The 14,459-nt window shown below is 37.2% G+C and overlaps 1 protein-coding gene across 1 annotated transcript; it reads left to right on the top strand.

The window, feature by feature from the left end:
- Positions 1–522: 522 nt before the first annotated feature.
- Positions 523–12,545, top strand: LOC139875405 (uncharacterized). The gene is made up of 9 exons (XM_071862741.1): positions 523–903; positions 955–1,128; positions 9,603–10,205; positions 10,412–10,565; positions 10,677–10,818; positions 10,924–11,017; positions 11,707–11,791; positions 11,900–12,108; positions 12,216–12,545. The coding sequence occupies exons 1-9, from the start codon at positions 523–525 to the stop codon at positions 12,543–12,545; spliced, it is 2,172 nt and encodes a 723-aa protein (XP_071718842.1).
- Positions 12,546–14,459: the final 1,914 nt, after the last annotated feature.

The raw sequence follows: 14,459 nt of genomic DNA, 5'->3' as shown, positions 1-14,459 counted from the left end.
GAAGATACCACTAAGAATAGTGGGAAAATTTCCGCTAGCAGAGGTAACAAAGATGACGATCCTTATCACAGTCAAGCAGTGGGATCGACGCGCAAGGGTGACAATTACAGCCAGGGCTCTGCGCCGTCAAAATACAACAAGTTCTAGAAGTCAAGCAATTCTGATCAAGGAAGGGGTCACTTCCCAAGTCAGAACTTCGCGATCATGCGCAAATTAACTAAAACACTGAAGGAGATCCTAGCTACCGAACCAATCTGTCGGACATTCTCAGCTCCTGCAAAAATGTCAGAATATGCTAGGAGAGACAAGTCAAAATTTTGTGAGTTTCATGACGATTATGGATACAAAATTAATCGTTGCAAGTCTTTCATTGAGAAAGTGATCGAATGTCTGAGGAGGGGTGAGCTTAATCACCTAAAACTAGTAAAAAAGCAAGGAGATATGTTGCATGGCAATCAATCAGAGTAAGTCGACCCAAACCAAAAGAATTGCGGTGACAAAAGCTCTGACAAAACAATAAACATGGTGCATGCTTGGCACTCTGGTCAGAGGCGCAAGGCCGAGCAATTGGAAGAGTGGGAAGCGGAAGCTATTATCTTCCCTCCAATGAAAACAATTAATTCTTCGCATGCGCCCATAATCATTAAGGGTTGCATCACTGACTGTGGATATAATGTGCGACGGTTAAATGTCGACATAGGCAGTAATGTCGATGTAATGTATGAATACTGCTTCAAGCAGCTACCGGAGATAATCAAGTCCAAGATGCGGGCACTCAAAACTGTTTTGTCGGGGTTCTCCTGCGAATCGACATGGCCTTTAGGGTGCATCGAACTTGAACTAGAGCTGTTTGATGATAACGACTTGACCCGCACACGAGATGTCCTTGTTGAATTCTGTGTGGTACATTCTTATTCCTATTACAACGCGCTCCTGGAGTGAGTTACTTTGCAGAAGTTTGGTGCAGTAACCTCCACTGTTCACGGCATGATCAAGTTTCCTACTAAGCAAGGTATTGCTACTGTCCGTACGGAGTCTGGAAGAGCGCTATGCGCCTCGGTAACACTGCCCAAGCTGCGCCAAAATGATGAAGAAGATGGTTATGAGGAAGAGATACCTATCACTACAGTAGGGTCTGAAGATATTTCGTATGCCCGAGAGACATATTAAATTAATGTGGCTAATATGTTTTGATCCAAGTCGGGTCATACCCAATAACAAGCTTACCGACACCTTAATTGTATTTTGATCTTAACGATTGGATCGTTGATTGAATTACACAACACTTGAGATTTAAGAAAAAAGGTTTTCTTAAATAATATTATTTGATGTGTATATAAATTATGGTATAATTTATATAACAAGAATTTAATTATTTATAGGTTAAATAATTAATAAAGTTTAATTACATTTTATAAAATTAGTTTTATAAAATAATGTAAACATAACTTATAATATGTATTTAATTATTTATAGGTTAAATAATTAATTAAGTTATGTTACATTTTGTAAAGTTGGTTTTGTAATATATATAATGTGCAAATTTATAAAAATATATTTTATAAACTCTAGTTTTATAAAAACTAGTTTTATAAAAACTAGTTTTATAAAATCTAGCCTTATAAAATAAGTTTATAAAATAATTGGAAGTGACATGGGAGTATGGAGAAGGCATGCTCTTTTGACTTGCTTTTTCCTTGTTACTTGCATTCCATGTGCATTATAACCAATACATTTTGCAAGACCAAGATATACATGCATTAACACATCAAAAGAACTTAAAAAAAAAAATTGCACTCTCCCATTTTTTCCAGCTACTGCCGTGAGCTTTTGAGGGAAGGAGAGAGTCCATTTTATTTTTTTTAAGCTACATTCAAGTGTTAGAAAAATCCTAACCAAAAGCTAGGTGTTGGTGCACAAGTTTGGGGTATATCTACTTGAGGTTTCATCCATTTGGAGCTCTATTCTTCATCATCATCTTCATCACTCACTACCTAGCTTGGAGAAGGTATAAACTCCTTACTTTCTTGTAGTTTGTAAGCATATTTCATAACTTGATCCTAATTGGGATTTTAACTTTAATTGGTTAAATATTAACAAGTCTATAAATGGTTATTTACATGCTTCCGCTTTGAATGATTCTTAAAAGCTTTTAAGTATTATGAAACTTGTTAAATCCCAACAATGGTATCTAGAGCCGAAGTTGTTGAAATATGCTTCGAGATGATTATTAAACTCACTATATATTTTGCATTTTATGTACATGCATGATTGTAAAATGCAAAAATTTATGATTTTGGGTGGGTTTATTATATGGCCAAATTTATGAAGTTCCAAAAGTGGGTTTTGGTTCTTCCATTTGGTTCATACTTGGTTGTATGTTAAAGTTCACAATCTAAGCCTTGACCTTGTGTTTGGTTGCATGCATGGTTGATTAATATTTATTCAATTGGTTTGTAATAATATTTATTCATTTGGCATGTAATAATTCATTTGGTTATGTAATTTACTTTATATTTGGTATGTAAAGTAGATTAGGTTGTATTTTCATTTTCTAGAAAAATGTATTAGGATATGTTTTTTTTGTAAACATGAAGATACAAGATGAAGACTTGGAAGATGCATTTGGATGCAAGATTAAGTGGGAGATTTTGAAATCTCCTACTTTGTATTATAACCCATTTACCGGTGACATTTGTTTTCGGCTAAATAAATGTCCACCAAAAGGCTAGATTGTGAACATATGATTTTGCATGCGTGGTTGTTTTGTATGATTATGTGGATTGTATGTTTGTATGCTACAAGTTAATCACACAAGTCAACAACAAGAAAATGGCAATTTAATTGGTTAAATTAATATATTATTAACGACATGTAAAACGTCAATTTAAATGGTTAAATGAAAAATGGCTAAAAGGACATTAATAATCGGTTATTAACAACATGATAAGGATCATATATATATATAAAATGGTTTATATCATGTAATTGGCTAAAATTACAAGACATGAAAATGGATTTTCATAAGAACCATACACTAAATGCATGTTGGTGTATGGCATAAAAGTTTTCTCAAACTAGAAATAATGAAAACTTAAAATCCCTTTAACACACTAGGTTAACAAGTTTAAACGCCATCCTATTGTATGACACTTAGACGTATTAAGGAACTTATAATGGGATAAAGGTCACCTAACCGTTATGAGCTAACTAATATGGTTAAGGTAAAATTCTCATGCTTGTGGGATAAAGGTCACCTAACCACTTGTATGTTAATTTTACATGTTTACACAAGTAGGACGACTTGATTTGGGAATCATGAACTTAGGGTCACCGAAGCATGAGGAAAAAATAGCCGTTGATGGGATAAATATGCCATGCAAAAGGATTGCATGATCCCATAATTTAGAAGTTGCAAAAGGATTGCAATTGTCATATAAATGACTACCTAGCTAAATCAAATAACGGGATAAAGGTCACCTAACCGAAATTTGATTTACCGTTGGATTCTAATATTTAATAAGTCAATTAAAATTTAAAAGGGTATTGTTTATTAAATTTAAAATCGATACTTAAATGAACTTTGTTAAATTTTGTAGATGGCCGCCAATAACAACAACATGCAAAACGCACCTATTAACTTGAACAACCTATCGTTAAGGTCTCTCCTCGAGAAAGACAAACTCAACCATACGAACTTTATGGATTGGTTCCACAATCTTAGGATTGTTCTCAAACTTGAGGATAGGGTGTATGTGTTGGAAGACCCCATTCCCGATCAACCCGACGAGGATGATACGGAAGGCATGGCTTATTGGGATAAGTATTGCGCCGATTCAGTGCAAGTCGCTTGCCTAATGCTTGGGACTATGATACCCGAACTCCAAAAGGATTTCGAGCATCATACTGCATACGACATGATCACACAATTGAAGGAGATGTTCCTTCAACAAGTACGTGTCGAGCGCTTCGAGACCGTTCGAGCGCTTCATACAAGTCGTATGGACGACTCCCAATCCGTTTCATCTTATGTCCTTAAGATGAAAAGCCTGATTAATCGCGCAAACAATCTTAATCTCAACATATCTAATGAGCTAGCCACGGATCTTATCCTAAACTCCTTGTCAAATAGGTTTGACCAATTTGTAATAAATTACAATATGAATGGGATGGATAAGACCATTGGCGAACTTCATGGCATGCTTAGGACGGCAGAAACTAGCATGGGCAAGAGGGCTTCACCCGTGCTAATGATCAATGATGGTGGATCCAAAGGTAACAACACCTCTAAGCCAAAGGCGGCTAAGAGGAAAGGACCCACCCATCAAGGCAAGGGAAAGGGGAGGATGGTTACCCTAACCAAAAACAAGAACAAGAAGTAAAAGGTTGCCGGGCAAGCAAACCCCAAGGAAGACCCGTGCTTCGGTTGCGGTGAAATGGCTCACTGGAAACGCAAATGTCCGGTCTACCTTAAGGAGTTGAAGGAAAAGAGGGATGCGGGGCAAACCTCAGGTAATATATATATGGTATATACAGAGCTTAGTATTACTTCTTCTAATACATGGGTATTAGACACTGGATGTGGAACTCACATTTTCAATTCTTTGCAGGAGTTCAAAAGAAGTAGCAAGCAAATGGGAACATCAAGTCTCTTTATTGGTAATGGAGCCAAAGTGCAAGTGAAGGCTCAAGGAGACTTTGTATTAAAGCTTCCAAGTGGTTTGGAACTTATTTTGAACAATGTTTTGTATGCACCGGATTTATGTTGAAACATTATTTCAGTTTCCCGTTTAAAACAATGTGGTTTTTATCTTAATTTTGTTAATGATGATATCCACGTTTATTTAGATAATGTATTCTATTTTAAGGCTTCGCCTTCAAATGGAATTTATGAATTGGTTCATGATGACACATCATCTAGTAGCTCAATATACCATACTAGCAAAAAGAAACTCAAAAGGGATTTGAGTGATTCCTACTTATGGCACTGTCGCCTTGGTCACATAAACAAGAATCAAATGCATACACTCCAAAAGAATGGCCTTTTGAAATCAAATGAACTAGACACGTTTGATGTATGTGAATCTTGTTTACAAGGCAAAATGACTAAAGCACCTTTCAAAGGGACCTACGAAAGGGCTAAGGACTTATTGGGATTAATACATTCGGATGTATGTAGACCCTTTAAGCCCATAACTAGGAATAGTGAAAGATACTTCGTTACTTTTATTGATGACTTCAGTCATTTCGGATATCTACTTGTTAAGACATAGGGACAAAACTTTTGAAGCATTCAAAGAGTATCAAAACGAAGTACAAAATCAACTCAATAAGACAATCAAGGTACTTCGTACCGATAGAGGAGGTGAATACCTAAACGATGCCTTCCAAGATCATCTTAGAAGTTGTGGGATTATCTCGCAACTTACTCCACCCGGGACACCACAGCTTAATGGTGTGTCCGAAAGCAGGAACCGAACCCTAATGGATATGGTTTGATCTATGATGGCTAGAAGCTCGTTACCTCTATCATTTTGGGGTTATTGTCTATGCTCCGCGGCTCGTATTTTAAATATGGCCCCAACTGAGAAAGTGGAACGAACTCCTCATGAGATGTGGTTTGGAAAACCTCCATCTCTATCATACTTAAAGGTATGGGGATGTGAAGCTTATCCTAAGCATTACGTTCCTAATAAGTTGAATGCTCCATCCACGAAGTGTATCTTCATAGGATACCCCAAGGATGATATGGGATATTATTTCTATGATCCAACCGAGCAAAATGTATTTGTTGCTCGAAAAGCTGAATTCCTTGAAACTAAGTTCCTAATGGAAGGAAATAGTGAAAGGAAGATAGATCTTGAAGAGGTTTAAGATCGAGTAGATGATACACAATTGGTTGACACTGGCACTCAACATGAAAATGTTGAGAATGATCAAATGGATGATCAAAATACACAAGACGTTCGCAGATCTGGTAGGATTAGTAATCCTCCTGAGAGATATGGGTTTCTCATGGATGGTTGCTATGTAGTTAATTTGGATGAACCAACAAACTACCAAGATGCTTTATCAAGGATTGATAAGGATAAATGGTAGGAAGCCATGGACGCTGAGATGCAATCCATGTATGACAACCAAGTTTGGAAACTTGTTGCACAACCTGCTGGCTCAAGGCTAGTTGATTGTAAATGGCTTTTCAAAATGAAAACCGACATACATGGAAACTTGGATACATATAAAGCTAGACTTGTAGCAAAAGGTTTCACTCAAACTCAAGGGGTTGACTATGATGAAACTTTTTCGCCTGTGGCAATGCTAAAGTCTATTAGGATATTATTTGCCATTGCTGCTCATTATGATTATGAAATATGGCAAATGGATGTCAAGACCGCTTTCCTAAATGGATATCTTGTAGAAGATGTCTATATGGTTCAGCCTGAAGGTTTTGTTGATCCAATATATCCTAAAAAGGTATGCAAGTTAAAGAAGTCAATCTACGGATTGAAACAAGCATCTAGAATGTGGAATCATCGTTTTAATGAGGAAGCCGAGAAATTTGGCTTCATTAAAAATGGTGATGAAGCTTGTGCATATAAGAAAGCTAGTGGGAGCACTATCATGTTCCTTGTACTATATGTGGATGATATATTGTTATTTGGAAATGATATCTCGGCAATGCAAGGATTTAAAACTTGGCTAAGTAAATGCTTCTCCATTAAGGATCTTGGAGAAGCACAATACGTTTTGGGGATTGGGATCTACAGGGATAGATCCAAGAAACTGATAGGTTTGAATTAAAGTGCATACATTGAAAAGATCTTGAAAAGGTTCAAAATGGAGAACTCTAAGAAAGGTTTGGTACCTATTCAAAGAGGAACGCTCCTTAGTTCATCTCAGTGCCCCACCACGAAAGATGAACAGGAGAGAATGAAGAAAGTCCCATATACGTCTGCCATTGGGTCAATCATGTATGCAATGATATGCACTAGACCGGATGTGTCATGCGCTCTTAGCCTGACAAGTAGGTACCAGAATAACCCAGGAAACAGTCATTGGATTGCTGTTAAAAGTATATTGAAATACCTTAGGAGGACTAAGGATATGTTTCTAATATATAGGTCTGGTGAGGAGGAACTCGTTGTAAAAGGTTACGTGGACGCGAGCTTCCAAACTGATCGAGATGATTCTCGATCACTATCCGGCTATGTCTTCACATTAAATGGAGGTGCGGTCTCTTGGAAGAGTTCAAAACAGGATGTTGTTGCTTTATCCACTACAGAGTCAGAGTACATCGCCGCATCATTGGCAGCTTAGGAAGCTGCATGGATGAAGAAATTCATCGACGACTTAGGAGTAGTCCCTTCTATTCAGGACCCTCTTAAGATCTTTTGTGACAACGAAGGTGCGATTGCTCAAATCAAGGAACCTCGTGCTCACCAAAAGACCCGTCACATTGAGCGGAGATTCAACTACATAAGGGATGAAGTTGAAAAGGGAAAGATATGTATTCGCAAAGTTCACACAGATCTTAATATAGCGGATCCTCTCACGAAGCTCTTACATGGATCAAAACATACAGTACATGTTTGTGCATTAGGGCTTCGATATTCTAGTGATTGGTCATGATCTGTTTTGAGTATTGTAATGGAACGAAATTGTTCAAACTCATAAATATTATTATGGTATTAATTTATTTTGAGTCAAGTTCCTATTTTGCATATTTTATCCATGAATAAGTAATTATTCTAAATTCCGTAGTCGATCACATTTGTGGGAACAAGTGTGAGGTTTAGACTATTATGAACTTGGATTGGTATACATTCACGGGATGAATGTGGGGCAAGGTTGCAACCAAGGTTCATAGATATTTGTGAGATACAAATTTTGGAAGACCCGCCCTCAAGATTTACTAAATGGAGCCTTTGTGGTTGATCACATGTAATCTTGAGTAAAGGCGAATATCATTGTATCCTCTGACCTGAGATACATATTGGGTTCGGATATTTACCAAGTATCGTGGGTTGATTCTTTCCTTCACTATTCTGAAATATGGTAGTTCACAAGGAAGAGCTCAGGCATAATGCAAGGTACATATTTAGGACGTATGTAGTCAAGATGGAATTTGTCCCTCTTATTCGTTGAGAGTCAGATGTCTAAGGCCTGATAAAGTTAAATCTAAAAGGGAGTGATCACTCCGTGTCTCTTGGATTTAACATGACATCTAGGACGAAAGGAAATAATGAAAGATTCACCTGTTCATATTCGAGATGGGAACTCGAAAGGGATGATGTTGTTGAATGGCACAAAGTCATAGCATATTGGGGGTGATGGACGGTCGTTAGGTGGTATCCATCACTTGCATTAATTTCTTATGTTTCTCGTGCAAGTGGGAGATTGAAGGTATTTCGTATGCCCGAGAGACATATTAAATTAATGTGGCTAATATGTTTTGATCCAAGTCGGGTCATACCCAATAACAAGCTAACCGACACCTTAATCGTAATTTGATCTTAATGATTGGATCGTTGATTGAATTACACAACACTTGAGATTTAAGAAAAAAGGTTTTCTTAAATAATATTATTTGATGTGTATATAAATTATGGTATAATTTATATAACAAGAATTTAATTATTTATAGGTTAAATAATTAATAAAGTTTAATTACATTTTATAAAATTGGTTTTATAAAATAATGTAAACATAACTTATAATATGGATTTAATTATTTATAGGTTAAATAATTAATTACGTTATGTTACATTTTGTAAAGTTGGTTTTGTAAAATATATAATGTGCAAATTTATAAAAATGTATTTTATAAACTCTAGTTTTATAAAAACTAGTTTTATAAAATCTAGCCTTATAAAATAAGTTTATAAAAAATAATTGGAAGTGACATGGGAGTATGGAGAAGGCATGCTCTTTTGACTTGCTTTTACCTTGTTACTTGCATTCCATGTGCATTATAACCAATACAATTTGCAAGACCAAGATATACATGCATTAACACATCAAAAGAACTTAAAAAAAAAACTGTACTCTCCCATTTTTTCCAGCTGCTGCCGTGAGCTTTTGAGGGAAGGAGAGAGTCCATTTTATTTTTTTTAAGCTACATTCAAGTGTTAGAAAAATCCTAACCAAAAGCTAGGTGTTGGTGCACAAGTTTGGGGTATATCTACTTGAGGTTTCATCCATTTGGAGCTCTATTCTTCATCATCATCTTCATCACTCACTACCTAGCTTGGAGAAGGTATAAACTCCTTACTTGCTTGTAGTTTGTAAGCATATTTCATAACTTGATCCTAATTGGGATTTTAACTTTAGTTGGTTAAATATTAACAAGTCTATAAATGGTTATTTACATGCTTCCGCTTTGAATGATTCTTAAAAGGTTTTAAGTATTATGAAACTTGTTAAATCCCAACAGGGTCCCTATCACTACAGTCTGGAAGAGCGGTAAGATGATGAAGAAGATGATTATGAGGAAGAGATCCCTATCACTACAATGGGGTCCTTTCCCATATACTCTACGCCAAAATCAATGGTTCATACTAGACGAGTAATGATACCTGCGAGTGCATGCAATTATTTAGCAGGGCAGAACATCGGTAACACTGCCTAAACCATTGCTTACCAATGAAGAACATATACAAAGCAGTTCTATCCTTGTCAATCTGAAATACCCTGACAAACGAATTCAAGTTGGGGGCAACCTTTCAGATGAAATCAAAGATCAGCTGCGCGACATATTGGTAGCTAACATGGACATCTTCGTGTGGTGTGAGGATGATATGACTGGGGTACCACGAAATATAGCTGAGCACAAGCTGAATGCGAATCCAAACTTAACTCCAGTGCACCAAAAGAAGCGTCCGATGTCGCCTGAAAGAATCGAATGTTTGAGTTTGGAGGTAGACAAGCTGGTTCATGCGAACATTCTTAGAGAGGTGCGATATCATACTTGGGTCGCAAATCCTGTTTTGGTTAAAAAGGAGATAGCTCATGGCGCTTCTGCGTCGATTTTAAGAATATTAATAAGGCGTTCCCTAAGGACAATTATCCTTTGCCTGAAATTGACTGGAAAGTTGAATCTTTTTCCGATTTCAGGTTCAAATGGTTTTAGGATGCGTATAAGGGGTATCACCATATTCAGATGGCAGAAGCGGATGAAGACAAAACCGCATTCCACGCCGACCAGGGTATTTATTGTTACACAAAAATGCTCTTCGGGTTGAAGAATGTGGGGGCAACGTACCAGAGGGTAGTGGATTTGGTGTTCAAAGATTAAATCGGTAGAAATCTTGAGGCTTACGTAGATGATTTAGTCATCAAAAGATATACAGAGGTACAACTATTGGCCGATACCCTGGAAATGTTCAACTCTCTGTGAAAAATCAACTTGAAGCTTAATCCTACAAAGTGCAGTTTTGGAGAAGAAGAGGACATATTCTTGGGGCACATAGTGACGCCAAGAGGAATCAAGGCTAATCTGAAGAAAATTGAGGCTGTAGAACGCATGAACTCCCCAAAATCAAGGAAAGAAGTGCAAAGTTTGACAGGCAAGTTGGCCGCGCTAAATAGATTCTTGTCAAAAGCCGCGGAGTGGTCATTACCTTTTTTCCACACTCTAAAAAATTCATTGAAAAAATTAGACTTCTGATGGACTGAAGAGGACAAAAAAGCTTTTGTCGAGATGAAGTCGCTCCTAAAGGAGTTGCCTACTTTGACTACACCAATCGCGGGAGAGATGTTGATGCTGTATCTTGTGACTTCAAAGGAAGCAATCAGTTCTGTTCTTGTCGCAGATAGGGAGTAGGTATGTCTCATATTGAGACTTGAAATAAGTACTGAATGTAATGCTTACTGTGTATTTCCCACTATTTTGGCGTAGGTACAAATGTCTGTGTATTTTATCAGTATAGCACTTAGCGGCAGTGAAGTTAACTACCCGCCTATTGAAATCGTATATGCGCTAGTACACACAGCTCGTCAGCCACGCAGGTACTTGCAGGTGCACCCAATAGTAGTGTTAACTGATCCACCGATAAGACATGTATAATTCTTTAGTTCGTAACAAGGCTCAAAGACCTCCGGCTAGATTTGAGATGGATCAGATAGGGCATCCATTTACGGCGTGCTGGAATTTTAGCATTGACTTTGGAACACAGGCCAAACTACGCTCCTAGGCATTGCTCAATCTTCCTTTTCTGATTGATCTTAGTACATTAGTAAAGCTATATCTTGTACTTTCCTGGGCCTAACTAAGAAAGGAGAACAAGAGAAGAAAAGCAAAAGAAAATACGACTTTCAGCCAGGCTGCTTCATTCAAGTCTAGGCTTAGAAAAGGTCAGGAAAGGAGCAGAGAAGGGGTTGGATTTCACCTATGATCAGATCAGTAGGCAACCATAGTTTACTTTTTTCGTAGTGTTGTTAACGTTGTTGAAAGCTCATCATCATTTACACTAAAGTCGTGGAACCGGATTCCATCTAAAAAAAGATGATTAGTTTCATCTATATAACTGGATCATTCTCAGTTGGCCGAAGGCAACCTAATGAACCCAACTACGGCAGGGTAGCCTTTATTCTGGGTGGCGGCATGCGCATCCCAATCTATTTTTTACACAATCTTATAAGATGCCAAATACGCGCTTAAATTAATTGTGATATGTTGATAACATGTGATGACGGGTGTTGTACAAGCCTGAGATTTCGGGTAGATTAGCCAAATGGGTCATTTTATTAGGAGAGCATGAAATCAATTACTCCCCGCGCACGGCGGTAAAAGGTCAGATACTTGCAGATTACTTGGCCAAAACAATAGGAGAAGTGGAGGCGCTCGCAGAAAGCACTGCGATTGGCTGTGACAAGAATCAGGTCTAAGAACTACATACAGATGGAGCTTGTGGGCTCGAAGGCGCTGGCACTAGATTGGTCCTTACAAGTCTCAAAGGAGAGGAGCATACTTATGCACTCCAGTTCACGTTTGTTGCAAACAACAATGAGTCCGAATATGAAGCATTACTGTCTGGGATGCGCATAGCACAACAACTCAGAACAAAGCACTTGGACGTATACGTTAACTCACAGTTGGTCGCTAACCAGGTCAGTGGGCCGTTTGGGGCGCATGAAGCCTCTATGCAGCGGTACATGGAACAGGTGCACAAATGTGTAAGCGAATTTGATGTTTTTAGATTAACGCATGTACCCAGGGGCAACACAAGAAAGCGGACGCACTAAGAAAATTGGCTGCTTTGGCCTTCGATCATCTGCACAAAAATGTATGGGTTGAAGTGTTAACTGAAAAGTCTATTGATGAGAAAGTAATTGTTGTGACCATTGAGGACGAAAGCCCAAATTGGATGACACCATTGGTGAAATTCATAATCGAGGGTGAACTACCTGTAGACGAAAAAGTAGCGCGGAAAGTTCGCATGAAAGCTCCCATGTATGCGCTAATCGAAGGTGTTTTGTATAGGAAATCTTATTTAGGCCTGAGCCTGTTATGCATTGGACCTAATCAAGCTAAAGTGGGGCTCTGAGAAATTCATGAGGGCTCTTGTGCTTTACACATGGGGTACAGAACAATTACTGCGAAAGTAATGCGCATCGGGTATTAAGTGCCAATCATGTCAATAGCACGCGCTAATAAGTCGAGCACCATGGCATCCTATGATACCAATAATGGTCGAATTTTCGTTCATCAAATGGGTCATCGACATTGTCTGTCCTATTCCCGCGTGCTTAGGTATGCATGAAATAATGCACTTATGTAATACTTTGTAATATACATGCTTTAACAGTATTCACATTATCATTGCTTGCTCAGGAGGAATAAAATTCTTGGTAGTGGCAATCGACTATTTCACCAAGTGGTTAGAGGCAAAGGCATTGGCAACAATTACTAGAAGGCGCATTCGTAACTTCTTTTGGGAAGATATTGTATGCAGTTTTGGTATCCCTAATGAAATTGTCAGTGACAACGGTACTCAATTTGAAGGCGAGCCTTTCAGGAGCTGATGTTAAGAGCTGAATATCAAACGGTCTTTTACTTCGATCACTCACCTGCAGGCCAATGGCCAATATGAAGTAACAAACCGAGATATTGTAAAGGGGATAAAAGCGCGCATGGGCTTATATGGTAATGAATGGGTCTACAAGCTCCCAAGTTATTTGTGGGTGCATGGCACCATGCATAAAAACACCACAGGTCAAACATCATTCAGCTTGGTTTGTGGGGCGGAAGCAATAATCCCTGCCGAATTAATAGTTCCAACGAAACGCATACACAGCTTCGATGATGTAGTGACCCGAACTTTTCCATGTTTATATATATTAATTGAGATTGATATTTACATGATTAAATGTTTCCAGCATGTTAAGCAATCAAACTTATTAAGATTTGATTAATTGAAATATGTTTCATATAGACAATTGACCACCCAAGTTGACCGGTGATTCACGAACGTTAAAAATTGTAAAAACTATATGATGACATATATATAGATATATATATAGTTAACATGATACTATGATAAGTAAACATATCATTAAGTATATTAACAATGAACTACATATGTAAAAACAAGACTACTAACTTAATGATTTTTAAATGAGACATATATGTAACGATTATAGTTGTAAAGACATTTAATGTATATATATATATATCATATTAAGAGATATTCATACATGATAATATCATGATAATATAATAATTTAAAATCTCATTTGATATTATAAACATTGGGTTAACAACATTTAACAAGATCGTTAACCTAAAGGTTTCAAAACAACACTTACATGTAACGACTAACGATGACTTAACGACTCAGTTAAAATGTATATACATGTAGTGTTTTAATATGTATTTATACACTTTTGAAAGACTTCAATACACTTATCAAAATACTTCTACTTAACAAAAATGCTTACAATTACATCCTCGTTCAGTTTAATCAACAATTCTACTCGTATGCACCCGTATTCGTACTCGTACAATACACAGCTTTAAGATGTATGTACTATTGGTATATACACTCCAATGATCAGCTCTTAGCAGCCCATGTGAGTCACCTAACACATGTGGGAACCATCATTTGGAAACTAGCATTAAATATATCATAAAATTACAAAAATATGAGTAATCATTCATGACTTATTTAAATGAAAACAAAATAACATATCCTTTATATCTAATCCATACACCAACGACCAAAAACACCTACAAACACTTTCATTCTTCAATTTTTTCATCTAATTGATCTCTCTCAAGTTCTATCTTCAAGTTCTAAGTGTTCATCATATATTCTACAAGTTCTAGTTACATAAAATCAAGAATACTTTCAAGTTTGCTAGCTCACTTCCAATCTTGTAAGGTGATCATCCAACCTCAAGAAATCTTTGTTTCTTACAGTAGGTTATCATTCTAATACAAGGTAATAATCATATTCAAA

The sequence above is a fragment of the Rutidosis leptorrhynchoides genome, chromosome 11 (assembly GCF_046630445.1).
Source record: "Rutidosis leptorrhynchoides isolate AG116_Rl617_1_P2 chromosome 11, CSIRO_AGI_Rlap_v1, whole genome shotgun sequence".
Lineage (NCBI taxonomy): Eukaryota > Viridiplantae > Streptophyta > Magnoliopsida > Asterales > Asteraceae > Rutidosis > Rutidosis leptorrhynchoides.
Note: the sequence above shows the minus strand (reverse complement) of the source record. Positions and strands in the feature narration are given on the sequence as shown.

Coding starts and splice junctions, on each gene's coding strand:
- LOC139875405 (XM_071862741.1), top strand. CDS start 523: ATGGTGCATGCTTGGCACTCTGGTCAGAGGCGCAAGGCCGAGCAATTG. Junction 1,129..9,602: donor AAGAGATACCTATCACTACA/GTAGGGTCTGAA, acceptor ATTATTTAGCAG/GGCAGAACATCGGTAACACT. Junction 11,018..11,706: donor AGCCACGCAGGTACTTGCAG/GTGCACCCAATA, acceptor GTGTTGTACAAG/CCTGAGATTTCGGGTAGATT.